The sequence below is a fragment of the Amia ocellicauda genome, chromosome 22, assembly GCF_036373705.1.
Source record: "Amia ocellicauda isolate fAmiCal2 chromosome 22, fAmiCal2.hap1, whole genome shotgun sequence".
In the NCBI taxonomy this organism is placed as follows: Eukaryota; Metazoa; Chordata; class Actinopteri; order Amiiformes; family Amiidae; genus Amia; species Amia ocellicauda.
Window position 1 is genome coordinate 2,704,497 of NC_089871.1, and position 27,900 is coordinate 2,732,396.

A 27,900-nucleotide genomic window follows, 5' to 3' on the forward strand; every position below is an offset into this window, starting at 1 on the left:
AAGTAAATAAATAGGTGTCATGTTTTGAGTTTTTAATTTTTTTTATTTGAGTTTGTTGTAAAACCCCAACACATAGAGTTGCAGGAGTGGATTCTCACCACCGAGTCTGGCGGGTGTACAGCGCTCAAGGATCAGGTTGATTTTCGGTTTTGTCTTACAGTTAGACAAAGGAAGCAGCCCTCGAATGGTAGTCAGGATCGTCCCCAGACCAGATTTTCTCCTTAGTGGGCAGAACAAAAAAGAGCTGCCATATCGAGTATACCCACTGCTTATCACAAAATACTGCCTTGCCACTGCAAACGACACTGTGAATTTCCTGGATGTATGGCTTTACAATGGGAAAGGGTGGGGGGGGGTGGGGGTGCAGAAGGTTTTCACTCCAACCCAGCACTCAATTACAGACTTGGCTTAATTCATTAAGGTGAATGAGATTTTAAGTCCATCGATTGAAGACTCCTAGACAAAGCATCAGAGGGGCGTCTTTATTTTGAGTTCAGAGAGAAGGAGAAAATCGTTCTGACTGATCTCCTCATTCCTCAATCTGGCTGTGAACTTCACTGGAATATTTGCTTTATTCAATCCCTCCTTGCACTGTTTTCTGCTCTCAGGAAGTGCTTGGCTTTAGGGATATCGCCAGGAACACATCTCTGTACAGTGTGTCCGCAACCTGTTTAATAATAGTTTTTCTCCCCCTTAAGTTACTCATTAACGGTGTACAAACACAGGTGGCAATCACTGTATCCAGCACGCCCAGTCCTGTTTTTAACAAATACTTTTGTCTTGTCCTGGCCCTGGACCCGCTCGTTTGTGAGGAGAGATCTAGTTGGGGTTAAGACTCCAGTTAAACTCCAGTCCAGTCCAAAAGTGCTGGAAACAGATGGGAATGGTCTAATTCAGCAAATGGTTTAAGCAATCAAGTCTAAGCAATCAAAAGTTCAGTTGAAGCAAAAAACAAACAAACAGAAGAGATTTTGGCAAACTCTGAATGTCTTAATCCCTCTGAAATATACTGCCCCCACCCTCCTGCCCCTCCTTTATTAATGTGTACTCATTATTTTTATGTGTAGGTGATTATATTTTTTCTAGGCCCGATTGTTCTTTGCGTTAAGAGTGAGCGAGACTGTGACCTCACTGCAGCCTTTGTCAACCTAACTCTGCCAACAGAGTCCAGAGAAACAACGCAGCGTTCTGTAACTCGGAGGCATAATCACATCCACTTGGAAACGGTACAGTCTGACCTAGGCTTTCAGCTTACCCACCTAAACGGCAGTCATCAAAATTAATTTTACATCCCACAGTTACACATACTGACTTAAAGATGACAGATGTTAAGGTGCACCAGTTACATTTCTGTTCTTTTATTTAAAAATTACAGTTCCCCGTTACAGTTTTATTATTCTTTATTTATTAGTTTATTCTTCTTAAATGCTACTTTACAACTCAAAAGAGGCTGCTGCGCCACATTTCAGAGCGACTCCCTTCCTTCTTGCTGTCTCACCCGCCTTAGAGAGAGGGCGTAGAGTTGTCTTGTAAAACGGCACCGTGAAACACTCATAGCGCCCCCCCATTGCTGTAACATGACATAGAGGTGAAGTCCAGGAAAAGAGAATTGTAAGAGTCACGTGACCAGCAGTAGAGATGTCTCTGCACACGCATTCTCCAGATGCTACTTTAAATCTCCGACTCTACTGGAGCCAGCAGATCTGAGTCTTTTGTTTTTATTATTACTCTGGGGAAAAAAAACCTGATCTTCTGATTGGCGGCAGATTGACGGCGTGGTACTCGCACCCCCCTTCTCGGGGATATTTCAGCCGAGGGGGCGGAATCTATTGCTCCAAAATATTTGAGTAAAAGACGGACAGTTTACGGACGATACGGTACGATACAGTGCAACAGTAGCAGCCAGTTTGTGCTGTGCGTTTAAAAAAAAAAAAAAAAAAGAAACCAGAATTTATTTAATTTCTTTAATCAGCGGGTTCAACTCCCTCCAGATGCAATGATCCAGTTTTAACGGACTAAACTTCAAACAGACAGGCACTCACAGACAGATTCTGAGAACGGAGTTGACAAGCTCTGGCCAGGCTTGGGGGAGTGGGCAGGGTTCGGACCGAGGTGGAGGTGGGGGGGTTTAGGCATTGCAAAATGACCAAAGATTAAAACGAACCCCTTATATCCCCCCGCCCCTTCTCATCCTCTTTCCTCTGCCCGATCTGCTACTCTTCAATTTCTCCTTGCCTATATGCCCCAGTAGGGAGCCAGGTTCCTGCGTTCCCTCTCGTAGACGTCCGGGATGACCCCGTAGGGCGTCTGCACCATTTTGACGGAGTTCCTGCCGAAGAGCTTCCTCTCGTATTCGATCAACTGCCTCCAGAAGCCGGCGTTGGGGCGGATGACGGGTCTGCGGGCCTTGACCCAGGCGTGGGCCTCGGCCAGGGAGACGCGATGGTACTTCATCAGGTAGGCCAGGCACAGGGAGGCGGACCGGCTCACCCCCGCGGCGCAGTGCACCAGCACCGCCCCCCGCTTGCGGCCCACACTGTGGATCTTGTCGGCCACGCTGTCGAAGTACAAGGAGATGGGTGAGTGGGGCATGTCAGCCAGGGGCACCTTGACGTACTCCACGTGGGGCCAGTTGAAGTTGGGCAGCTCGATGGTGGCGTTGACCACACAGGTGATGCCTTTAGACAGGAGCAGACTGCGGTTGGACGCCACGTTGCCCCGGCTCAGGAACAGGGAAGGTGTGATCTGGGCGATGCCCCCCAGCACTCCCGTCTCGGGCACCAGCCTGGGTACGGCGGTGGGCACCACTGAGCTGCGGTGGTGGTGGTGGTGGTGGTGGTGGTGGAAGAAGCCTTGACTCCGGGAACTCATTGAGAGCGAGAGAGTGAGTCAACAAGGAAGAGAGAGAGTGATGTAGATGGAAGAGACCGGTGGGGGGCTGGGCTTGTCTTTCAGCACACAGCTTCCATGGCCACGCTCAGATGGACAGAACGGTACGTGGGGACTGTCCACAGAGCCACCTAGGAGATGAGAAAGAAGGAAAAGGTTAGTTATGAAACCTGATACAGCTGCAGTGCTTACAGCCCTGCTCCCCCAGGGCCCCCAGTCATTGGTCATCCTAAATCACGGGTTCAAAGTCTCGTTACGCTCTCTCCTCCCCAGAACTATTCCAAGGCAGCAAGGCGCTCTGCTATGGTGGCACGTTGCTCATAAGCCGCAGTGTCAATATTGATACAGAATCTTAAGATCTTGTCTGAGCCGCTGTTTATTTAAAGCTTGGGAGTATTAATATAATACAGTAGGGGGCAGCTGGGGGGGTCATCTGTCATCAATAATAGTGACAAGTAATAGCAGCCTCCTCAGCCTGCCCTCAACCCACTAGCCTTTCACGATCGGCAAATAAAGACACATCGCCGTCCCGAGACTGGGGGAAACAGATGCTTTAGAGAAATCTCAAACGGCGGCAAGCTTGTGCAAATATTGATAAAAACCAAAATTGTTTTCTTGTTCCTGTTTCTGATGTGCGCAAGACAGGTTATTAAACACTGATATAGCACAGCGCTCACCAGAGAGGGGAACGCAGGGAAGACGACTGACAACTCTGTCACACTGTGTTTATGGTCTTTGAACAGGAAATGGCCCTATTGACAGGTTCAAATATTAACAGTTGCATTTCAGGGTTATCTACGTCCCTAATATACCCTGGTCAACTCCTTTGTGCTCTAATAGTATGCAGGTTAAACATATTATTATGACCCTTGTAATAACAATGGGGTAATAATTGATTGTAAAGGATATCATTGGTTAGGGTAACTGAAATGTCTTAATGGAGGCAGAAATGCTGATTCCCTGCCACCCACCACCCCACTGTAGTACCACTGATCGTTGCAGCTTTATCCCTCTATGAAAACAAAAAACATTCTCTGCAATTCAGTGCTGGTTTGGAGCAAAGACATCACAAGTAATCCATGTCTGCAAGCACATATTATAGTGCTGAGGTGAGTCATGCAGCCCTTGTGTGTCAATTGACAGATTTTAAATGGAGAGGCTGAACTGTACCAGGCGGTGTGGAAAATCTCACCGGCAGAGAGGGCTGCGGTGTTCAGCTGGAGATGAGCTGTGTGTTCAGGTAGAGGTTGGTCATCCTGTTTTGGATTTAGGGACGTTTATTATGCAGAGTTGATGTGTATTAGATTGCATTACCCAGAGCTGTTGCGAGTGTTTCTCCGAGGGACGGTTTTTGCGGAAGCTTGCAGTCTGATGTTCAGAGAGCCTCTAGTAGTTTAGTAGTAATTTTCTTTCTTTTCTTGTTTCTTTTCTGTGTGGGCTCCTCTGAGACCAAACCTCATTAATCTGCAGTGTGACTGATTAAGATCCTGCCTGAAAACTGGCATTAACTGCTGTGCAAATGGAGGCGCTGTCAGATCCGTGGAGTCCCAGAGGCCACTGGCGGAAAACTGGAATGTGCGTCACGATGCATATTAAGTAAACAAACGTGCAAAAAAAGAAAAAACAACCCTCCCTTTTGAAAACATTAAAAAATAAAATAAAAAACTGGTACCCCCCCACTCAAAGTGCAGGCTGGGCCCTATAGTCCAGACAGCAGTGGCTCCCGTATGGCTGTATAGCGATTGCTGTACTTTCAGGCACGAACGATCTTCGCTGTGTTGTCGGTGTGAGTAGCTCTACCGCTCCTGTGTGCCAGTGTGAACAACGGCAGATTCCAGGGTCATGTAACGGCAGAGCCGAAAACCCAGAGAACCTGCCTTTAGGTCTGAGGGAGGAGACGGCCTTGTTGGGCTAAATAAAGCAGAATTCCCCCTTAAGGCTACAGCGCACACTGCACTAACCAACTCGTACTAATCCCGGTGCAATCACATTGAAAACCATCTCAAAAGCCTGCATTCCTTAGGCTTTAATATATTTCTGCTAATTGGGAACGGGATCGAGCGAGCGTTCCAGATTTGATTGGCGTACAACATACCAGGCAGTCTGTGTGGTTTACGATTCATTAAGCCATGATTAACTGGGACTTTGACTGTAATAGCTTTAAACGACGACAACAAATACACAACTTGGCAACATCAGTGTAAGCCCTTTTCTCTTCTGTATTTTAACTGCTCTGCACGGTAATTTAGCCAGGTGTAAACGTTCATGTTTTAAGCTTAGAGGCAGTCCTGTCCTGTGTCAAAAGGCACCCAGTGAAGACTAACACAGTTGTTACTCAAGCCCCCTTGTAATCGTCTCATTGTGTCCATTAGCAACACAGTGGTGACATGTTGGCAGGTGGCAGCAGCACGTTTGAGCAAACGCCGGCGCACTCGACTCCTGCTGTAACTCCAGGCTGCCTCAATTACATTCCATTAGCCATATGGCCAAGACCAAGACTTGGACACCTGACTTAGCAGTCCGCATGACACTAACAATTAATGCTACGAGGCCCTGAGAGTACAGTGGGAATTGTAATAGTGTCATGTAAATAAGGGGCGAACTGGGGGTAATAATTGTTGTTTTTAATTTTTCTCAGGCCTTTATTTATCTGGGGGATGCCTTTTTTCAGGCCCACTCTGAACAGACACGGCCCAACACAAAGTGAACGTGTCCCTCAATGGACAAGAGGGCCGATGCCTCCGTCACTCTGCTGGTAGCATCAGTCAAACCTGATTGTGGAAATTCATTTCTCAGATTTCAATCCAAAGGTTATTAAAGTAGGCTCTTGCATGCTGGGCATTTTAAGCAGGAACGAGATCGACAGGCAACAAATCTCTGCCTGACTGATGCACCCTGTGAGAAATGATGGCAGGCAGCGGCCCGGGAACTGTGCTCCCTCACGGCACGAGATCAGAGAGCCGGGCCTGTTTGGGCTTGTGTGTGTGTGTGTGTGTCAGTGAAAGTGAGAGTGAGCGTGTGCACACAACCCCTTACTATTGATCATCTGCCCGGCTGATGTGTTTTGCCAACAGCTGGCAGGCAGGAGCTCCGTGTGGTTAGGGGGACGAGTTCCCTCCTGCAGCGCGGGGGCCAGTGTCAGGGCCTGTGCCAGCCAGCCACCGCTGTTCCTCAAGCTTTGATGCCGATGGCAAAAAAAAAACACACATCTAAGTCCTGCACTCTGCCGGCTTTCAGCAGGGAGTCTGGCCTCGACTGGCTTTCAGCAGCCTAGAGGCGGGGTATGTGTCTGTGTGTGTCAGTGCGTGTATGTATATCGCTCAAGCAAAAAAATCAAAATCCGCCATCCCTCCTGGCACTTCCCGCACACCACTCTCTCCCAGCCTAGTTAACCAGCCTCAGTAACTACAATATTTAATTGGATCTGCTTGTTGACAGCAGGCAGAGAGCACCTGTACCCCCCCGCCCCCCCTCAATCTCCTACCAGGTCCCTGTCTTGGCCATCTCTCGGGGGGACACTGTCGAGTCGTTAATGCGCTGCTGGCTCTCGGCCCTGACTTCGCCTGCTAAGTAAAGAGAGGCGATCCTAATCGCACCGTCTGAAGTGACTTGGACACGGTTAACACAGAGGCGGACACATGTGCCACGGCTGCAGCCCGGCTGGATCCCGGCCCAGTCTCTCTCCCCGCTGGAGCCGTTATCAGCAGTCCTATTGTCAGGACCCTGGGATCGGCCTGTTTTAAACCAGTGCTGTGCTGTTTTAATACAGCTGTGCCTGTACTCCTCTCCAGTCTGATTATTAATGTATTTAATTGATGGTGGACAATGTATGCAGACTTCTCCCACTCCTTCAGTGTCTCAGAAGCCTCGCTGTGAAATGATCACTCAAAACAAACTCATATCGTAAGTGTAGGCTCTGTTAAATAACCCTAGCAATACAGGTGTTGCACTACCGACATTTTTACAATGCCTTGTGAGTGTCTAATGCATTTGTGCTTTTGGATATAAGATAATCAATCAGCCAAATGATGATAATAACAATTTAATCATAAATAATAATACTAATAATGTAAACTTAAAAGGAAAAGAGATGAAATACAAAATTAAACAAATTACAAGTGATTATTATGATTTAAAACAAATCCCTCTCATGTAATCCAAACAATGCTTTTTAGAGTGTATAATGTACTGCTGTCTGTCATGAAAAGATCTTCCTCACATATTATAATTTATAAATGATACTGTTGTTTTTTAAATATTCAGTTATGATAATGAAAATAACAACACTAATAATTCTCTGTGTCAGCAGCTTCTGTCTTTACAGTCGGCTCAGCTGTGTGAAGGATGTGTGTGTGTTTTTTCTTATTCATTACTCATGGATGTATCTCGGTCCTGTCAACACTTTGGGAAGCAGACATTCCTCACATATCCTCTCTCTCTCTCTCTCCCTCTCCCTCTCCCTTAGCAGATTCCAGTGGGATTGCTTCCCACCCCGATGGCAAAGCACAGCCAGCCGCAGACAGTGTGTCAGGACGGCAGAGTGTCACAACACCAGGCAGATCGTCTCCCTGCCGCACCGGGAACCCAAGATGCTCCCTCGTCCCTCCCCGTCTCAAAGGTGATCGGATCCGAGCCGGGCCTGCGCACTACGCATTCCTTAAGTGCTGAAATGCAGATCAGCATTGGGAGGGCACTATAAAAATAAACATGCCAACTCTTCACCCACTTCCTCATGACCGAAGAGACACACGGTACTTAAAGTGACAGGGCTATCCAAGCACAGCAGAAGTAGCTGTAGCCGGTACAGCAGCAGGCCAGGGTTCGGTTGTTTACGCTACATGAACATAATACGTTTTTTCTAGGATACGTTTTGCTGCCAAACAAATCGAATCCTTTCATTTGCGATTCCAGCCATCCAGACAGTCAATTGTGCTGGAATCAGTGCAGATCCTACTGCAGGGCTATGATGATGTGGTTATTACTTTCTATTGTCATGGACGACTCGCGTTGCATTTGCAATTTGAGCCATTCGGTGCTTTACAACACCGCACAATGTTGTATATACACCCTCACCTGCTGCTGGATATTCAATCTCATGAAGCTGACATAACATATACAAGATACGAGTACTTTTTCGCTTCATCGGTTTATTTGTACTACAGCCCCAAGCGCCTCAAATCTGGCATTACTCGGACTGTTCTGAGGGGGGAGGTATGGCCAGCGGAAGAGAAGGAAGCGGTGTTTCTTCCACTGGGGGGAGGAGTGTGGGTGCAGACTGTTTCTGGACTTCTGCGTTTGTTTCAAGGAGCAAACACGTGTCTGCATTCCTGGTTTCCATGGAGAAGCAGAGAGGCTTTCTTCTACTAGACACTGGCTGCTTGGCCCTCCCTCTCTCTCTTTTTCTTTCTTTCCCTCTCACACTCTCGCTCTCTATCCACCCCTACAGTCTCAAAGCCCCAAATGAGACTCTGCTAGCTAGCTATGGTAACCTCCCGATTTCTTTGTGATGCTGTAGAAAAGGCATTTCAACCTCGCACAGCAGAGCCATTGAGAAAAATGAAACGTGATCGGGGTGTATATCGGGGCCAACCTTCTCAAATCCAGTCGGCTATGGTCAAGTTTATACGGAACTGAAAAAATGATGGCTTGATCTTGCAAAGTCGTTTAATTTATTTAATTTTTTCTTCAGTCAGGTCCAGATTTCATGCAGCTTGCTGTGATTTGACAAAAGATACAAAAACACACTTTTTTTTGTTTTTCACCTCAAACAGCCCAAAAGTCATAAACCAACAATCTAATTATCACCCCCCTAATAAAATAAACAACTCAGTGAAGTTTGTGCCTCATAAACGTTTGAGATTGCTCCTTTAAGACTGTATGGGCAGGTTTTGTCACATTAGGAAAAGCTCAAAACAATCAGTGGACACAGCATGGTGTGAAAGTCGGCGCAAATTATATAATTATTCACAATCTGAATAATAACAATAATAATAATATGCAATCAAATGAATCTCCCATGTTGCCTGATTTGTCATATTCTTGCAAGGAAAACTGGCTGTCCGTATTAAAATAAAAAAATAAAATAAATGGTGTAATGGCTCCGTCTGCTGCTCACCCCTAAGGCACTGTAGTCTGGTGTGGTACAGACAGACTGAGCGTGTGCAAAGGTCAGGTGACAAGTTAGCACTTCTTACTGCTTGATTTAATGTATACTTTCAGTAATGTACAGCGTCCAAGGCTTGGTGACCATCTATGAGTTCAGCTTTGGTTTTTCTTGTGATTTTACCATCATGTGGAGAATGCAGTCAGAACGAGCAGCAAACGCACAAAGCCACCAAAACCAGTGTCCTTTACTTTATGTGGATCTGTGCTCCGTCAGTCACTGTAATAGGCTCTCTCTCTCTCACACACACAAACCAAGCCCTGTTGCGATCAATCGGACGGGCAACAAATGAGGGCTGCAATAACAGGCAGCGTTTTCTGCCGTTTGAAGCCCCTGTTGCATTTCCCGATCGATGCCTCGCCTGTGACCAGCCAGTCACAGCCCACTCATCGATAGCACTTCCCTGGACGAGGAACCGATCCAGAATACTGGCGGAGGCTCAGCCGTGAGTCTATGTACCGATAAAAGAAACCCTCCACACACACACACACAAACTCCTCTTTTTGACTTCAAATTACATTTATTTTATATAACGCCCTTAAAACATGTTCCCAGAGCACTTTACAGGTGGCTAAAACAATACTTGTGGGGGGAAAAAATAAATTACAAATCCCAAGGCAAAGAAAGCTCGGTAAATTGCTGTTCTGAATAATTAAACCAGATTTCAAAGTGTTCATTATAGCAGGGTTTCTAATACGTCTAGGAGGAGCCAAATCACCCACCGATCTTAATTTCGCATTAGGGATGCATGGGAGCTCAGAGTACACAATGTACGAAGAGCACGTGAGGCAGATCAAATGTCAACCAGATACTGTGGAGCTATACCATGTTTGAGACTTCTAAGGAAATCATCAACTGAACAATTTCAGCTATTTAACACCTGTAAATAATTAAAAGGTAATGTCAAGTCTGAACAACAAGAAGACGCAGGGCTCCTCCGGGCACAGGGTGGAGTACAGAGTCTTTCTGCATCCACTCAAACACCCTCGCTGTAGCTACTGCCGCCCGGTCTGTGCGCCCTGTGGCTGCATCAATGATGCATCTAAATGCAAATCCCTAGCATGTTCTCGGCACAACCCTCAAATGTAGCTCGGGACCGATCACATTCAGCATTTCCACCGTCACCTTTCACACTCCCCGGCCTGCTCTCCGATCCCCTCCCTCGCTAGGTCCCGTCATGATGACAATTGGAACCAAATCAATGACAATCACTGTATCCGACACCTCCTCTGGGAGATGTCCGGACTCTATCTGCTGTCTGTAGCAAAGGCACAGCGCGCTGACAGGCTTGTGCTCCTCAGCCCGGCGATGCAGGCGGCAGGAAGCTTCATTTACAGTCATTAACGACTCCGCAATACTGCGTGACGTCAAGCTCAGCAGACGTGTGGCAGAGAGCGGTGTTAATGCCATCTGTGGTTCCTCCGCTATCCCTAGTTTAGTTTCTTTAGAGCGACTGAAAACGCTGTGCTATTTTAAAGCGGTGTGTTTTAATCAGGCTCCAGTTATCCATGTGCATCCTTTGGTCAATTGTACTTTTTAAGCCACTCTTTGAGTTTTGATTGTGTAAGACTCCCCAGTTCCCATGGGGGGGATTTCTCGCCTCCCTGCTCTGACACTTTCAGTGGACCAGGTTGAGACAATGACGGATTACGTTACGGACAGTGTGAGAAACTGTCCAGTGTTTGTCTACTGTTGGCTTTAATGAGTGCTGCCATCTTTCTGATAATTAATACTGCGCCATTTCTCCAATCAGCCTAGCCCAGCGAGAAAAGGTGTTCTGTGGCATGCCTTCCTGGTGAGCTGGTCGAGGTCATCCCCGAGGTGTTCTACACAGTGGACGTTGGAAAGGATATGGCTTTGCGCACTGGTATGTTGATATATTTATATATGTACATGGCCCTCAGCAGGCAGTTGCATCAGCTCTGGCAGTGTAATACTATCTAAAATAAAATATTGTCATTGCGAGAAAGGCAGAGGGAGGCTTGCCCAATGCTGTGCTGTGCCATAGCCTATACTCTGCTGTAGATCAGTGCTATAACTGCAGCTTATGGTCTCAGTTACTTCACAGATCTGCTTACGTGCTCAATTGGAAATGGTTCAGACCGCTGTTCCTGGAGGTGTTCTGCATTTGACCGATTCGAAAAGCTGCACTTGAATCAAAGCCCAGAATGCACATTGTGAGGTGGTGAGGAAAGTGCTGAATTGCGTGCTGCAAATTAAATCATTAAAGCGCTTAGGGTAAGCAGAGCCAGTTTTGATGGCACAGCAGGCAGGGGTAAGGATAAGATGATCTAATGCTGTAAGAAACCTAAAAAACAATAACACGATTAACTGTAAGAGCAAATAATAGCAATCGTGTCCGTGGGAGAGGGCTGAGGCACTACTCTCCTCCACTAGAGATAGACAGCAGTGTAGCAGTGCATCACCTTCACACTAAGATAACCAGAGCAGCGGGACAGCAGGCCACATCCTAAAGACAGCTGGTCACAATGGCTTTAATAAGGTCTGAGCCCAAACTGGGCCTTATTAGGTGCTGCAATCCGTTTGACACTTTGCCAGAGACAGACACTGTGCCGTTCCTCCCTGCAGTGCAGCTTCTAATGCAGCGAGAGACGCTCGCCTCAGCAGCCTGTTTCTGATTGGCTTTGCGCTCCATGCCTGAGGTGTTCCATCCGGACTGAGGTCAGAGGTCAGGGCTTTTTTCTAGCATGTTTTTTCTCTAACCTCTGTATTCCACTCCGAGCTTTGTGACATGTTTATTTTTTATTTTTTTCCCTCTCTGTTTGACTATACATGTCCATCAACCCTGGCAGTCCGGTGTTGTCCCAAATGTCCCAAAACATGCTAGAGGCCTTCAACAAAAAACGAGCCTTACGTGACATCTGTAGTGTAGTTCATTACTGGTTACTGCTTTATCTAAGTTGGTTTGCTAATATGTGATGCGATACGTATGTGCGTCAGTTAATGTGACACACTGACTGTGCGTATTCTAACACATTTTTGGGAAAAGCCCCCCCCCACCCCAAATGATTTACATTTGAAAAAACAAATGTAGTAGACTTAAAAGAGTTCAAACTGCAGGCTTTATTCTGAATACTAAGCACACACATCATCATCAACAAGGCTAAACAGACACAGATACTACTTCTATTCCCTACTTGACACCTTTCAGAGGGTGTATCCGTGGTAAATGATTATGGACTGCTTTTTATTGCACATAACTAAAACAAGAACGCCCCGATCCCTCTTTATTCGTTTAGAGACGGTATACTAATTGTTTGGCATTTCTGTACAGGCTGTCATTCTGTGGATGTCTCCCAACTCATCAGGATGAGTGACAGTCAGGCATGTCCTTGTACAGAAGCAACATCTGCACTTGACAGGTATATCTGTTCAGCTGTTTGTTGGGGGGGGTAAAAAACTGGCATATTTTCTAAATCTGTGTGAAGTTAGTGTCTATTACCCAACATCTCTATCCAAGGTGGCTGTCATTGAAGTAATTTAAAAACAATGTGACATTATGCAGTATATGGATAATATTGTTTTCCCCAATAACCAACACATTAAATACAGGTAAAATATAGCAAATAGTGGGCAGTTTGCAGTAGTGCTGATAAAAATGTGTTTAGGGGCAAAGCAGAGATGTGGCTTTAATACCTCTGTGTGTTTTAGGTTTGAACACCACAATGGCTCATATTGAAGTCATTTGAATGCAAGTAAATGGTTCTTCCTTCCTCATCTCCTTCTATTCACCAACACATGGGGTTCCTATATAATCAGTGGGCACTTTAGGGAGTGTACAGACTCTCACTATCTCTGTGAAAAATGTACATCGTTTCCGATCACACCTGCTGTGCACTGGATAAAGAGCCCGTATTGACAGGCACTGTGTGGTTGTTCTTTCTGTGGTATATTATAACAGGTCTTTTTAAGCACTGCATTGGGCTGCATTTATTTATAGCACTGATGACTTATATTTGAAATTGGTAAAATCTCCACGTCTGAACCAGCTAATCTGCACCTGTGAGTTAAAGTAATAAAACGGATTGCACAGTATTTCAGAGTGGTTGAGACAGAGAGCCCTGAGCATGCTGCATGAAGACTCCGTCAGGCAGCGAATATTGGTTTTGTACAGCGGTTTTAAGATGGATGTCAAGGCAGCCTTCCAGTAAGTTGTATCGCAGGATCTCTTGTATAGGCAGTGGTTTAAAAATGTATAAGGTGGATTCAAGGTGAGGCCAACAGGACCATGCAGACAGCTGTAAAGCGGAGAGGTTTAAAACCACAATGGTATGGTCAGCAAGAACATCCCATAAGGAGAGGTGCCTCAGTAGATACCACTGTATCAGTAGGCACACCTATGGACCGAATAAGGCAGGCTGAGAAGTCTGATGCTGCTGATCGGTACCCGTGCCCTACTCATGCGATGATGCCCCCGGTGCTGTAGTGTAAAGTGTCCTGCAGACCCCCTGTACCCGGGCGCGGACTGGCACCTACACTGTGCGCACTCAGCATGGTGCAGTGGCGGAGTAGGCATTAGGTTTTTGTATCAATGATTTGGAAATGATGGCCTGCTACTGTTGCCGCTGCCGCTCTTGCTTTTAAACTTTGTTGCCGACGTGCCCTTAATAAAGCCATTAATACTGAATGAAGTGATGGCGGAGCACTACATGTGCAATACAGCAGCGTACCAGCCCCTGAACTGCAAACTACTATACAAGCGAGTACCCAAGTTGAATAGTGCCAACTGATTCCGTGCAAACTCACCCAAGAGTATGAATACACCTTACACCGTATAAATACCCAAACCAAAATCCTATATATCCGCAACAATACACGTTTTCACTTGTTGTAAAGTGTGGTAAATTACAATTACAATATCAAATGGCATTACAGCCATAATACTGTAGTATGATTATTAGCAATAAGTTTATACAGTGGGTACAGAGCAGAAATGCACGCTGTTTGTACGGGCACCGCGCATCAATCCGTGTTTTTGTAGCCTATAGTAATGATTTGATATAGCGCCTTTTCACGGTGCGCCCTCAGTGCAGCAGAGCACAGTGCCCGAGCAAAGTGGCAACCTGGACACGGGGAGCAACAGTCTGAGCACAGGGGCAGCCCCTGCAATGACACGGCGGCACTCGGAGAGAGTCCAGGAGTGCATGAAACTTCCAGCACGGTCACCGTGGTCGTGCAAATTGCTAGGCAAGGTCTGAAGATGATGACCTTGCTGGTCAGGCCGGTAATGGTCAAGCTTTACATGCAAAAGCACGTCTGACCGGCAGATGCCACTTACCTCGGGGCTCGTCCGAAGGAAGCAACAGCAGCGGCGGGGCTTCACTGGAGAGCAGGGCGGGCAGGCGAGCGAGTCCGCGGCGCCAAAGTGCATCAGTCGCGCAATGACATCCGTGCGGCGGTACAGAGCAGGCAGGCGAGCACCACCAGCTCCAGAAAGTGTCCCTAAGTACGGAAATAAGCAGCCCTCGGCACGGGAACAGGGAACGCAATCGCTGAAGCGCCGTGGCTGCCGGAGCCGCTGGAGAGGCGGAGGGAGTGAGCGATCGCAGCCGCGCTGTGCGCCGAGTGAGACAGCAAGCGCCTCCCTCTCGCCACGCACGGAGCGCACGCCAGCACAGGAGATGCTCTACACCAAGAGCGGCCAGGGGCGCCTTGTCCTGAGCCCTCCGGAGCGGGGAGGAGCGGGGAGGAGCGGGGAGGCTCTCCCGGGGCTGCGGCGGCAGCGGGTTTGGCGAGACGCCCAGGCGTTACGCACGCAGCAAGGCGCACAAGGCGACCTCTCTGTACAGGAGACTGCCACGCCAGTGTCTGGGATGGGAATGACACTTGTCGAGGTTGCTTGTGTGTCTCCTTTTGTGTAAACCTATGAAGAACAACTGGATTGAGGGTCAGAGTGGTGGAAATCCAAAAGGGAGCCCATAGCAAATGATTGTCTTGAAAGCATGTAGCTTATTGATAAAGGGTCCCTATCATTTTCAACAGTGCACTAGAAATGTGGTTACTTGTTGATTTAGATCATTATTGATTATTTGTAGGTAGTGTTTGTGAGCGACAGTATTACAAGTTACAGTGAACTGGAGGCGGAGGCTGCAATGCAGAGTCCTTTATTTTATGGAGCAGATGGGATGTGTTATTGAGAATGATGTGAGTCAGGTGACATGAAGGACACCCAGTGCCACATACAGCAATTGCACCTGGTCTGTTCCCTGTGAGTGTAAGAGAAAGTAGCCACTGCGTTATCACTGACCCTGTAAAGATGGAAGTGCAGGCTAACGAGTGTGTGATTTGTGTTGCATGTGTGTCAGTGTACAATAGGTGCATTGTCAGAGGTGTTTCCACAGGGTTGTAGTGATTGTACACACAAAGGGCCTGATGTGATGATAAGCAATCAGTGTGTGCCATGTGAAGCGGGTATGGCGTTGGGGAGCTCACAGAGAGGGTATAATAAATTGAGAGCAATTATAGCTACAGAGGAGTAAGAGTGGTGGAGGTTTTCTGCTGCCCACCCCCCTCCCCAACAAGCCTAGGTGCCCCGTTGTACATATAATCCCCCTGGGTGGTCGCCATGTAGGCTTGAGTGCTGGAAAGCCTGAAAACCGGCAGAGAGTAAGTGAGGAGGAGAGTGTGTGGGGGGGGGGGTAGAGGAGCGAAGTAGTGCCCAAAATAGCATCTCCAAGCGGGCGGCGTGTAACACGAGTGGGTGTGTAGGAGAAAGGATTCCAGCGCCTGCTGTGCCTTTTTTGTTAAAGGTATTTATACATGCGTTTCTGAAGAAAAGAGAGAGGGGAGGAGGGGGAGGTTAAAACCGTGGTGCTGCTAAGGTGCGGAGGAGGGCTTTGCATTTTCCAACAGGTAGCCTATAAGGAGAAGGCAAGCTGTGTGGGCCTGTTGGGTGATGGGAGAAGGCCTGTTGTAATCCCTAGAGTCCAGCTCTGTTTCAAGCGTAGGTTGTGTGAGGAGTATAAAACTGAGGGGGTTACTTTGAAAGTGGTCGTCTGTAGAGCCAACGTGGAGTCGCTGCCAGCTGCGGGGGGGCGGGAGGAAGGGGTGTGTCGGCGATTCCAGAAAAGCCATAAATTGTGAGGAAATTGGACTTACTGTGTTGTACTCTGCAGGCTTGTGGAGGCTTTCTTTGTGCACAGGGGGGTCTATGGGAGAGTTCATTGGTTCCTGTGTTTCTGGCAGTCTGTGGGTAGGGTTGGAGATGGTCGCTGTGGAGGCTGCTTCCGGCAGGAGTTGAGGTGTCTGTCTTTGCATTTACGTCCATCGGTCTTCCTCCAAGGATGGGGCAGGGTGCAGATTACTACTTACTACTAAATAAGAATATCACCATCTACTACATGCTCATTACATCCAGTACACTCCCCAGTCTTCCCTGGTCACACATGGCCCCTGTCCATCACACCGTGAGGATGCATGAGCAGGAGGCAAACACCCCCAAAGCCCACCACTGCACAATATCCTCCAGCACTGCCAGAGAACAGCCAATCCACCAGAGCGCTCTGACTGACCTGGGTTAAAACACTCACTTCACAGACTTTCACAGCTAAAGGTCAAACCACTTTGTCAAACAGCCAGAGGTTTCAACATTCATTTTTGCCTCATTTAGACATTTATAACAACAATCAATGGAGCATCACTTGAGCACAGACACTGGGAATCCTGGAAGAGGTCTTCTTTTGGGCTAAGCAAATGTAGGAAAATAAATATATATATACACCTAATTCACAGTATGGCTTGGCCCCTCTATTACCCTGCAACAAGAGTGAGTATTAACAAAGATACTAATATTTTGGAGTTTGAAATCCTCACACATACAGCTCCATGTATTCAGCTGACAGTTGCCTTTTCAAAAATATTATATAAAGAGATTCTCCCCCACTTTTGCAATTCTCGTAGAGTGTAATTAGTGGAAGTCAACTGCAATTGAACACAATCAAAGTTGCGTTTGATTATATTCTTGGAAATACTGTCACTGAGAAACATTAACCTGCTCTCTGCACGCATGTATATGTGGGCATAATATTTATGAGGATACAAGTAGAAATAGATTAATGCACATCAAGCCCACACTGCTTTCAAGAGTTACAATGCACAAAAACAACACACAACACATGGCAAACTTTGGAAAATGAGAAATGCAACTCTCGAGCCAATTTCTAGACAGCCAACTTCACAATCAATGTCCTGTTGTTCCCTGACTAGACACTGAGATTTAACTCACCTGAACACAGCTCTGGGGCCTGGAGTAATTACAGGGCTGCTTGGGACCATCTGTGCCAGCTCCAGGTCCTGCTGCGGGGGACGCCACTGATCTGTTGGCAGAAACATGATGCTTCGAACCTCGGAAGTCAGTCCTACAGCAGCGAAAGCACCTGCATGAGAAAGGGCTCATTCAGAGCACCAACTACACACACTGGTGCTCTGCTGTTATACAAGGACACACGGTGGTACACTATTGGGGTGAGCAGAGAGCAGTGGAGTGAAAACACAGGGAAATGGGGTCATGGTTAGATGCAGAGAACACAAACCACAGACTAGACAAACACATACAACACAAGCCGGGCACATTCAGCGAGGATGGTCACGTAACTGGACACATTTTAGAAAGGCAGCCGACTCAGGCACTGGCATTCATTCCATGTCCCTATTGTGACACCCTGGAAAACTGTGTTAGTGCCAGCAATGACTGCAATCGATACTGCAGACCCTGTACATCTACCAGAACAATAACACTATCCTGGCATACAATGGAGCATTTTATATATTGCAGCTAATCTCCAGGGATGACGGCAGTAGTCATATTATACCGTTTAGAGATGTCTTGGTATACATGCAGTACGGAGAGAGGTGGGGGGGAAAGGAAGGAAGGAAGAATGAAAGGATCCAAGCCAATTAGCTGAAAATGTGAAATGTGAAAAATTTCTAATTTTAGCCTGCCTGGATTCTTTACATCCCGCTGAATGGAAGCTGACACCCATTGATTTGAACAAAAGCCACCCAGCACTGCAGAGATTGGGATGCGTGGCTCTCTTTGGTGCAGCCGCTCGCCTGCTACACTCCACGCCACTCCATCCACAGACCTGAATTTGGCCGGGCTGCGATGGGGTTAAACCTCCGTCTCCTTCAGCTGTAACAGTATCTCAATTTGTCCCAAGAGCTCTGCCCACTGCTTAGCTAACACTGATCTTCTGTATAATGTCTCTCACGTTTGCCTTCTACAGATCACTGCCAAAGCAAGAGAGTGGACATGCATTTACCTCTGCACTGCAGCACGGAGTAATTTTGCCATTTGTTATGTGGCCTGTGTTTGAGTGAAGCCTAATTTACAGCCTGTCAGTAATATTCAGTCACCACCTGCATATTTACTCGCTGTGTGTAACGCATCACTTACTCAATACTTTGTGTTTACATTCTGGCACAAATCACGTCTCATTATTCTTCTCGAACCCTTTCATTCAGCTATTGTCACACCATTCTTAATTGTAGCACTGAGGTTTGAAACTCCCCTTGTTTGTTTCTATGTCTTCAAGTGTCTGACAACTGGACCCCAGCAAGGTCAAACATGCTTTTAATAGGAGGCTTTGATTCACTTTCACTCCCACCTGTGTCCACACCTGCCTTACCTTAATAGGTAACCTACTGAGAGTTGTTGACAAAGCTGGAGCTCATTCAAGACCTCAAGGACAGACTAAAACAAACAGCCAGTACACCTGCCCAGGTGTTCACAGATCAATTCATGCTTCTCCAGCAATCAGGACACCAGACATCGGTTTTGCCTGAATCGGGGATGGAAACTAATCGTATACCTAGGCGAATTGCGCAACAGCTCTTGAATGGTGACTGATCTAGCTCTGGGAGGAAACGATTGTTTTACTATATATGCCGCACGGTGCCCTGCACACACCAGCCTGCTGTGGCAAATGCAATGTTTCACTGTTTAATACCTGAGGGGACGCGCTATGCTTCGCGGTTAACTCGCAGCTGGCTCCCTGTGCCTCCTAAATAAACAGCAGATGTATACATCGAACGCAGCCATGCCAGGGCTAATGCTGACGCTAATGCCTGAGCACTGATTGTCGGGGAGAGACAGAGAGCGAGCGAGCTGGAGGCAGGAGGGACCAGACCGAATCAGGGTAAAATGCCAGCTGAGTCAGTGCCACTCTGCTGAGACAGTGGCGTTTAATATGGATACAACAGCAGCCGGAACTTGTACGCTGACACAGATGGCTAAGCAACGATCATCGCCACTCTGACGGGAATGCAAATGCAGTGGCTTGGGGGTGTGTGTGGGGATCCTGAGCTGGGCTGTCAGGAGATACTGATCCCAGCCCTGGGATAATGAATGGCTCATCTACAGTGGACCTGTGCTGAGTTTCAATACCCAGCTGCATTTCAAGTGATCTCAGGGGGCCGAGGCTGTATATCAATCAATACATGCTCGTTGATTATTAATTTTTTTTCCTCTCTCTCGCTTTGGGCTGAGATCTGGAGGCGTCCGCTCCATTCCAAGAGCAGGCTTTGGCTTTGGACAGAAGCTACGGGCTCTCCACTGACCAGTTCCATATTTACATATCATTATCCTTATGTATTACTTCCTTCTTCAAAATAACATGCCCTTAAGACATCGCCACCCCCTCGCTGTGTCTGATTATACAGCAGTGGCCTAGTCCTGTTGGCACCAGCTGTGAATCGAGCTCTAACACAGCCTGATTCATGAGATTACCATCACAAAGCTTTATTTACTTACATCTCATCACAGCACGGGTTACCAAGTCTAACGATTTCACGATTTAAAGTGGATGGGAGGGAGAGTTTTTCTTCTTACCCACCCAATAGAACTTGGAATCTTGGAATAGGTGTCCGGTAAGACACAGGGGTCACCGGTGTGGGACAAAGTGTGGGACAAAGTGTCCCAAGCCCACCAGATCCCAAGAACAGTGACACCGCCCAGAGTGGACCCACCACCGCCTGGACTACAGCGCTCCGAACAGGACCCTTTTCTGCTTGGGCCCCTCAGGACACTAATAACTTTTGTTTGCAACATCCTTGCCTGACACAGATGACTCAGCCAGACTTGACCGCTTGCATGTTTTTCCACATAAACACATAGTCGCCCAGTTCATTTATTAAAATGTCTCACTCAAGCATCGGGGCCAAAAGCTAATTAGAACATCCGCTGAGAATTTCAAACCTGCCCGCTAACCCATTTTTGAATCCCATGGCTAAACAGTGACGTATAAATAGAAGCTCAGACTGGGCACTGGGGATTGTTAAGGGGCCGAGAAAAGCCTTACCGCTCCCAGAATGCTTGCTCTGACATCAGCCAGTGGCCTCTCCCTCCCAGGCAGCGTGGGCGCATCTGTTTGTGTCACCGGGAATGATCAGGATTTTCCGAGTGGCAGGAAAAAGGACCGTAACCGTCCTTGACCTCGAAATCAGCCCCCACTGAGATGGCATCTGGACATTACACTGAAATATAAATACAGAATCAAAAAGAAAGCATCTGTGCACAAACTACATTTTCCAAAAAGAGGGGTTTAAACCCGGAGGAAAGACAACACAGAAAAGTGTCTCCAACTCGCGTGGGAGAAACTCAAGATGAACAGATCAATAGTAAAAACCTGTAATGGGCACAAAAAACAATCCAACTCAGAAGGAAAAGCATTACAATACACTTTCCGTTGCTTCCACCTAGTGCAAGATGAAGACTACAGGAACATTCCCTGGATTTATTACTCGTCTTTATTAAATCCTGTTAGTACCAAATAATTTTTTACCACATTCATTTTTGTCTATGTCTCTTGGGGGGGATTTAAAGAAGTACATCCATTTGCAAAACTTCCATTTTGCTTTCTAAATGTTGTCACTTTTTTCCACTCTCTGACTCCCAACACATGCCTTGTATATAAGCCATCACATAAGGTATTGTATATTCCTCTCTCTTTCCATAGCCGTAAAGCTCAAGAACAACAAGAGTTGGAACACAAACCACAAGACACAGGGCCTTGTCACAGGCTCAACTGATTTGCCTGTTTTGCGCTGCTACACAACGGCCTGTCTTTCTCAGGCTGCAGGAGGAACCAAAAAAACTTCAAAGACAGTTACACAGAAGGGACCGAGACACCAAAGAACCTTTTACGGTTTGATTTCCATTTGGTGAAATCTCCACAAAGAATGGGCAGCACAAAGTCGTTATTGTTGTTTCAGCATCCAAACACGTCATGCCTCTACTGACTTCTCCATATGTAATAAATAAATCAATATTAGTCTCCAGAAACGGCACGATTGGTCCTGCTGAGCTGAGTATCATTGCGCCGATTGTGTACATGCATTTTAAGGAATTGCTGTTTTTAGGGTGGAAAAAAGGGATAACTTGCAAATGTAAGAATTGTGAGGGTCTTTGTATTGTGGGTCATGTAATGTCTTATTGTACAGAGGAGCAGGCTGGGGATACGCGCTGGTATATTTTGGAAAGAGAACACATGTAAGAGCTGTGCTGGGGAGCGTGTTATAATGTACAGACTACATGTAGACATATATAAACTAGGCTATACAGGATGTCAAAATCCAAAATGCACAAAAGATAAAATAATAATGCAATGATGGTAGATGCACACATACACTACCGGTCAAAAGTTTTAGAACACCTCCATTTTTCCAGTTTTTTTGTTTTAATGTATGCAGTTCAATGTCTCAAAGCATAGAACAAATAAAAAACTGGAGATAAAAAATAAATCATGGAATCGTTTTGTTTAGCAAAATGTAACCCTTTCTCTGTGTTTGATAGAACATGAAATACTATATACTGGAATAATCGCTAGGTTGTTCTGAACAAAACAAGCGTATTTGCAAACAAATCTGATCGAAACTGAGTGATCTGTGACCGTCTGTATGAGACCCCCCCCCGGAGCAGATTGCGCGTTTCCCCCCCGGGCTCTGAATGACGGTGGGCAACACGGAAACTGTAAATCGGATGTGTTTGAGAATGAAACATGCTGGGAACCAAGAGAATAAGCTTTCAAACGATTTGCGCATTGTAGGAATACAGTGTCACTTCTATGCACAGGAGCTGAGTGTCACACTGCCAAATACTGCTTAAGAGGGTGTAGTAACACACTGTATAACTCTGAAATGGACATTATTTTTCTGTTTTTGGTAACCTAAACTGGCAGTTTACCACTTAACTTTGTACCATTTCAGGTTATTCACTGGACTTAAATTTCGATAAAAACTGGAAAAATAGGGTGGGGGTGTTCTAAAACGTTTGACCGGTAGTGTATATTCCTTAAATACATAATACTTTTTCAGAAAATGGCAAAAGCTGTTTTGTTCTGTGTCATAATAACAGTATGTGCAGCACCTGAGATGGAAGAGCATCGCACTCCTGCTACACAACACACAACCATCAACTAACACGCATGCAAGCAATTGCACTTTATTGAATCTAACATTCAACGGTCCAATCACAGTAACAGGAGTTGAGACGTGCAATTAATACTGTCATGGGGGATTTGTTGCCCACAGCAGAGACGAACCCTTAAACCCGCAGGTCCAGTAGATGCGCACTGTTGTTCATTTGTGTGAAGAGACGTGGAATAATAATCGGTGTTCCTTTGCTTTACTTAAGGTGGATCTTCTCCTCACTCATTCTTTATACTTGTGGCAATATTAGGATTTAGTTCGCCTTAATAGTGTTGCTATTTTTAACTGTTTAAGAATTATTTTGCAACAATTCCTTGTTTACAGCTTTTCCTGAAATTGATTGATCAAACATGCAGTTCGAAATAGTGACATTTGTAAAGCCATTTCTATTGGAAGTTCATACATACATTAAAATAGTCGATCCACGAATTGTAATTTTTTTTTTTCAACAATCTGTAAGGTTAAATTATGATGCTGATGGGCACTGAACCATTTACTATATGACTGTAGCGTGTCAGGCCTTCTTCTGGTACTGCAGTTTGTAGGGCAAACCGTAGTGATTAGTCCAGTTGGGGACTAGTTCCTCTTACATATTGGCGTAGGAATACGCCGTATGCAACAGGAGTGCCAGGACACTGCGTGTGGTTATGGGAGGGTCCTGCTACACAAAGTCCCTATCATGCTCTTCAGTTGATGTATTATTGGTTAATTAGTGGTGATTGGTGGTCCCCTCTTTTCATTCAATTTGGGAAACTGCCTACATCTGTGTTTGAAGACTGTTGAAATGGCTGCTGGTGTCTACCAAGCAATCATTTGAATGTTGTATATAGTTTTTACTTATGTATAGCAGATCATTTATTTTAGAATATTGCATAGCAGCAATGTGTTTTATTAGTATACACTACATGCATTTAATTTGCTTGTATATTTTATGTAAAGGGAAAGTGGTAGTTTGTTTAATACATCAGTCTTGGGGGGGTTCCTGATGGGTTGTAGAGGGGAGAGCCAAGATAGCGAAGTAGTGGAAAGCTAGTCTGTAGCTGGTCACAAAATAAGAAGATTAAATACACAATGTGAGATTCCTAACATAGTCCCAACCAGGAGAGCAGGAAAAATATCTACACGAGAGACAGAGAGAAAGGAGTGGAGATAGAGAGAAGAGAGGAGAGGATAGAGAGAGAGCCCAACCAGCCCAGAGGCCAGCGCAGCATACAGCCCCCCGGCACCAGACTCCCACCCGCCCCAAGAGCGCCAGCCCCAGCGCCCATCAGAAGCCGCTCAGCTATGCCGCAGCCCTGGCCCTGCCTGCCCCTGCAGCCCCCACTGAGCTGGGGGAGCTCAAGCAGCTGCTCAGCCTCCTCTGCTCCAGACTGCTGAGCTGAGCCAGAGCACTCGGGTAGGGAAGGACAATCCCACTTGTAAAAAACTAAAAATAAATATCTTTACAGAAAACTAATAATTACAATATTTGAAATTCTAGTTTAAATGAAACCTTAAATTTAAAGTTGTGTTGTTGATAAATCATTTCATTTACAGTCACCTGCTGGAACATTCAGGGCCTGACATCCTCGGCTTTCGGGCTGAAGAGCACAGACCCTGAATTCATTAACAGAATTAAGGACAGCATGGTGCCGTGCAGAGGTGCCCACACACTGCCCCCTGGGCTACAGGGAGGTCATTGTGCTCTTAACTAAACTGACCACAGTGCGGCGCGGCAGGGACTCTGGGGGATCATAGTGTAGTACAGAGAGGACCTGGCCAACCACATCAGCCCAGTCAAACAGGGTCCAACACACACATGGCTTCAAATGAAGAAGGAAATAGCCCAGTGAGAACCGTATATACCTGTTTGCAGCGTACACCCTCATATTATAATGAGGAGTTTTTGAACACCCTCCACACAGAGATCGGCCATTTCCAGGCCCAGGGGAATGTGCTGCTCTGTGGGGATTTCAATGCCCGGACAGGCACCGAGCCCGACTGCACACAGGGAAACAGCCATGTGTTCGGCCAGGCCCCTCTGTGCCTCATCCCCACCACAACCCAGAGGAACGACCCCGACGGGGTGGTGAACAAGAACGGGAGAGAGTTAGTGCATCTCTGCCAAGCCTTGGGCCTGTACATCCTTAATGGCAGGATCAGAGGGGACTCTTTAGGGAGATTCACGTGTTGCTCAGCTCTTGGGACCAGTGTAGTTGACTTTGCCCTCACTGACACGGACCCCTCCTTCATTAGTGCATTCACTGTCAGGCAGCAAACCCCTTTGACAATCCAAAATGGAACCATTTATAAACCTTTATAAAGATATCCAACAAAATGAACTGACACTCGAACAAATTGAAACCAGGGAAAAACAAAAATTACTCGATCAATCAATTAAAAATAATCAAAACACAATCACCCTACACGAACTATCTGAAAAGCTCCAGGCACGGCAGGAGGCTGTGCTTCCATTGATCAACATGGTCCTCGGTACTGGTCACTTCCCTGACATCTGGAACCAGGGGCTGATCACCCCAATTTATAAGAGTGGAGACAAAGACACAGAGAGGACACAGAGAGGAGCGGCGCTGTGGTCACTGAGAAACAGGAGAGGTGGACACAGAGAGGACAGGGTGGTCACTGAGAGACAGGAGAGGTGGACACAGAGATGTACTTCCTCCTCCACTGCAGTAAATATGCCCAAATAAGGGGCACATTCGTTAAGAAAATAATGAATGCTCACCCAATCTTTGAAAACACTGATATAAAAGAAAAACTGTCAGTCCTCCAGGGGGAGGGACACACAGCCCCCAGTATGTCTCAGCTGCCACAGCCTGAGGGGCACAGAGACAGAGAGAGAGAGAGAGAGAGAGAGGAGCGGAGCGGAGTGCCTGCAGTAGCTCCACTCACCGGCTGGATCTATCAATCTAAATTGAGTAATGGTATCAGGATGCAGCCTTAATTACTTTGAGAGGTAACTGTCTTCTGTTGGTGACACAGTGGGTAAATTGAGTTCATGAATAAAAACCTAAATAAAAAACATTTAGAAGATATTTCAGTGTGTATGTGTGTGTGCTAGCATGATTGTACAGCTATGAAACTGAGAGTGTCTGTTTGTGATCCTCAGCCCACAGGCGCTACTTAAAAAGCTCCTCCTCCCCCTTTCCCAGCACTCTTCGCTCCCGACTGCCAGAGACCGGGTTGCTACAGGAACCCACTGTGTTGACAACAGGACAAACGCGGCTCACCTTGGTGTTAATTATTGCCTGGGCAATGAAAACCCTGGAGCCAGAAGGGGGGGTTGCGTGAGCCACAGGAAGGATCGACATACAAGGCCGTGCCGAGAGACGGAGGATGGAGAGGAGGCTGGACATACAGAGGGAGAGGGGGAGAGAGAGAGAGAGAGAAGTCAAGGCTGTGTTCATTCATTCATTCGCTGGCCTCAGCAAATTCCCCTCATTTCAAAGCACCCCTTTTCCAATCAATATAGAGCACAGCACATTCTGGCCTCTCTACAAAAATAGTTCCTATTATGCCAGTTTACCAGGGCAACGTTTCTTTTCCATGTCGCATAACTCACACACTGCTACGTATTTTCTCTTGCATTGGTACAGAAGGAGAAAAAGCCACACAAGTCACTCGGGGGATTTGGACGAATTCAAAATGCATGGGCGTCAGCAATTGGGATTAGCAGTGCTACGGCAGGATAAGGCCGGATTTAAGTGCTTCACTTCAATGCAAAGATGAGCAAAACCAATTTACCGTAGTATCCCAAAATCTCCAAAATCATATCCAAGGAAACATATAAATGCAAAGGTCTCCCTGTCCCTCCGTGCGTTGAGTCCTCCACACTGCAGAGCCGCGGCTCCAGGGCAGCACGGATTGCCACTGTTAATCAAGGAGAGACGGCCTGTTCCTAAGAGCCCACTGTTACTATCAGTTTGCATTATTGCCTGTGCAGATCGCATTACGCTTTCTGTCTGCAATACCCCAGGAATGTGTCACGTTGCAGAGCGTCCCTGTTTGTTTGCTGCTCCTGGACTCGGCCTGGGAAATGTGCTCTAACATGCCACCAGGTGCCTTCTCTTAAATCAGACAAGTGACGTCTGGAAGAGCAAACAGGTCAGGGGTAACTACCTAGTTGCTTCGCAGACCTGTCACTTTGGTGAACGAATCCATGACAAGTTCTCCCTTCCCAGAGTCCCTTCCTTTGGTTCCCCATGTCACAATGAATCATGTGTTTCTCTTCATTTGCAGATAATTCAGAAAAACATGCAAATCCCCTTCTAGGATCAAAGATCAGAGTCCCCTTCATCAAAAAAGTTGACTTTGCTTTCTTAATTGGTGTGTTGCCAATCTTTAGAAACTGGCAACTCAAGGACACCTCTAAAAGTAACTACAGTGGAGATCTGCAGGACCATGGGTTGGAGAACACTGCTAAGAGTGAGTGGCTATGATCAGGGTCAACCCTCCTCAGTTCTCCCTGCTGTGCTCTAGCTCTGCTGTTTGCACAGTGGAGTTTTTCCAGAAAGACCAAGTAGAGGTTAACAGAACACAGGACTTACTTGGATACAAATAACACACTTCTCTCTCTCACGCCCCTTCCACACTTCAAAAGAGCTTATTCCGAATTAGCCTCACCTCACTGAGACAGGCTGCCAGAGAGAAAGAGAGAGAGAGAGAGCAAACGAGCAAGAGAATGAGATAGCGAGAGGAACGGAGAGCAGCCTATGAGTGGGAGAAGTGAGAAAAATCACAGGAATAAAGACACTTCTCTCAAGGCAAACTGGCAAGCGGGGCCGCACTGGCGCTCAGACAGCAGGCAGCCCCGCCACTGTAGAGCACGTCTGTGTGCACGTGCAGGGGGCCGTGTCCATCTGTGCACACGTGTGTGAGGCACTGCCCGCCATCCAAACATCTTCAGGAGAAATGCAGCCGTTGAGGGAGCAAATCGCCAAGCATTTAACTTCAGTCACCCACAGGGGAGTTCTTTGGAAAGATGAGCAAAATCAGAAGACAACACAACGGCCCTGTGAGACCCTCTTTCACTCTAGCTACATTAAATGTACAAAAGTGGAAACAAATTTAAATAAACAGCCTTCCTTTGTGGTCAATGACATTTTGAATTGTAAGATAAAGGAATGCAGATGTCCAACTTCAATTACTACTACCCTGAAACACCTCTGTGACTGTCATTTTCTTAAAACATGATGCATGGCAGGTAATGCAGATAACCAATCGTTTACAGATCAGTCGTGGCTATTAATCATGTGCAACTCGTTCTCAGAACTCACAACTTTGATTAGCATTTCAGTATCGCTCTGTTGAATGGCAATTACAGCAGGTTTCATATTAAAAGCATCTTAAGCAAATCACATCTGCTGGCATTAAGTAAACTACCCAGGCAGATATGTACTTTG

General features: G+C 46.6%; 1 protein-coding gene across 1 annotated transcript; it reads right to left on the reverse strand.

Moving 5' to 3' along the window:
• Positions 1 to 1,915: 1,915 nt before the first annotated feature.
• Positions 1,916 to 14,687, reverse strand: dusp14 (dual specificity phosphatase 14). The gene is made up of 2 exons (XM_066695895.1): positions 14,352 to 14,687; positions 1,916 to 3,020 (listed from the first exon to the last, which is right to left on the reverse strand). Exon 2 carries the CDS (start codon positions 2,869 to 2,871, stop codon positions 2,236 to 2,238), a length of 636 nt encoding a protein of 211 aa, XP_066551992.1. The 5' UTR covers positions 2,872 to 3,020; positions 14,352 to 14,687; the 3' UTR covers positions 1,916 to 2,235.
• Between the last annotated feature and the right edge of the window lie 13,213 nt (positions 14,688 to 27,900).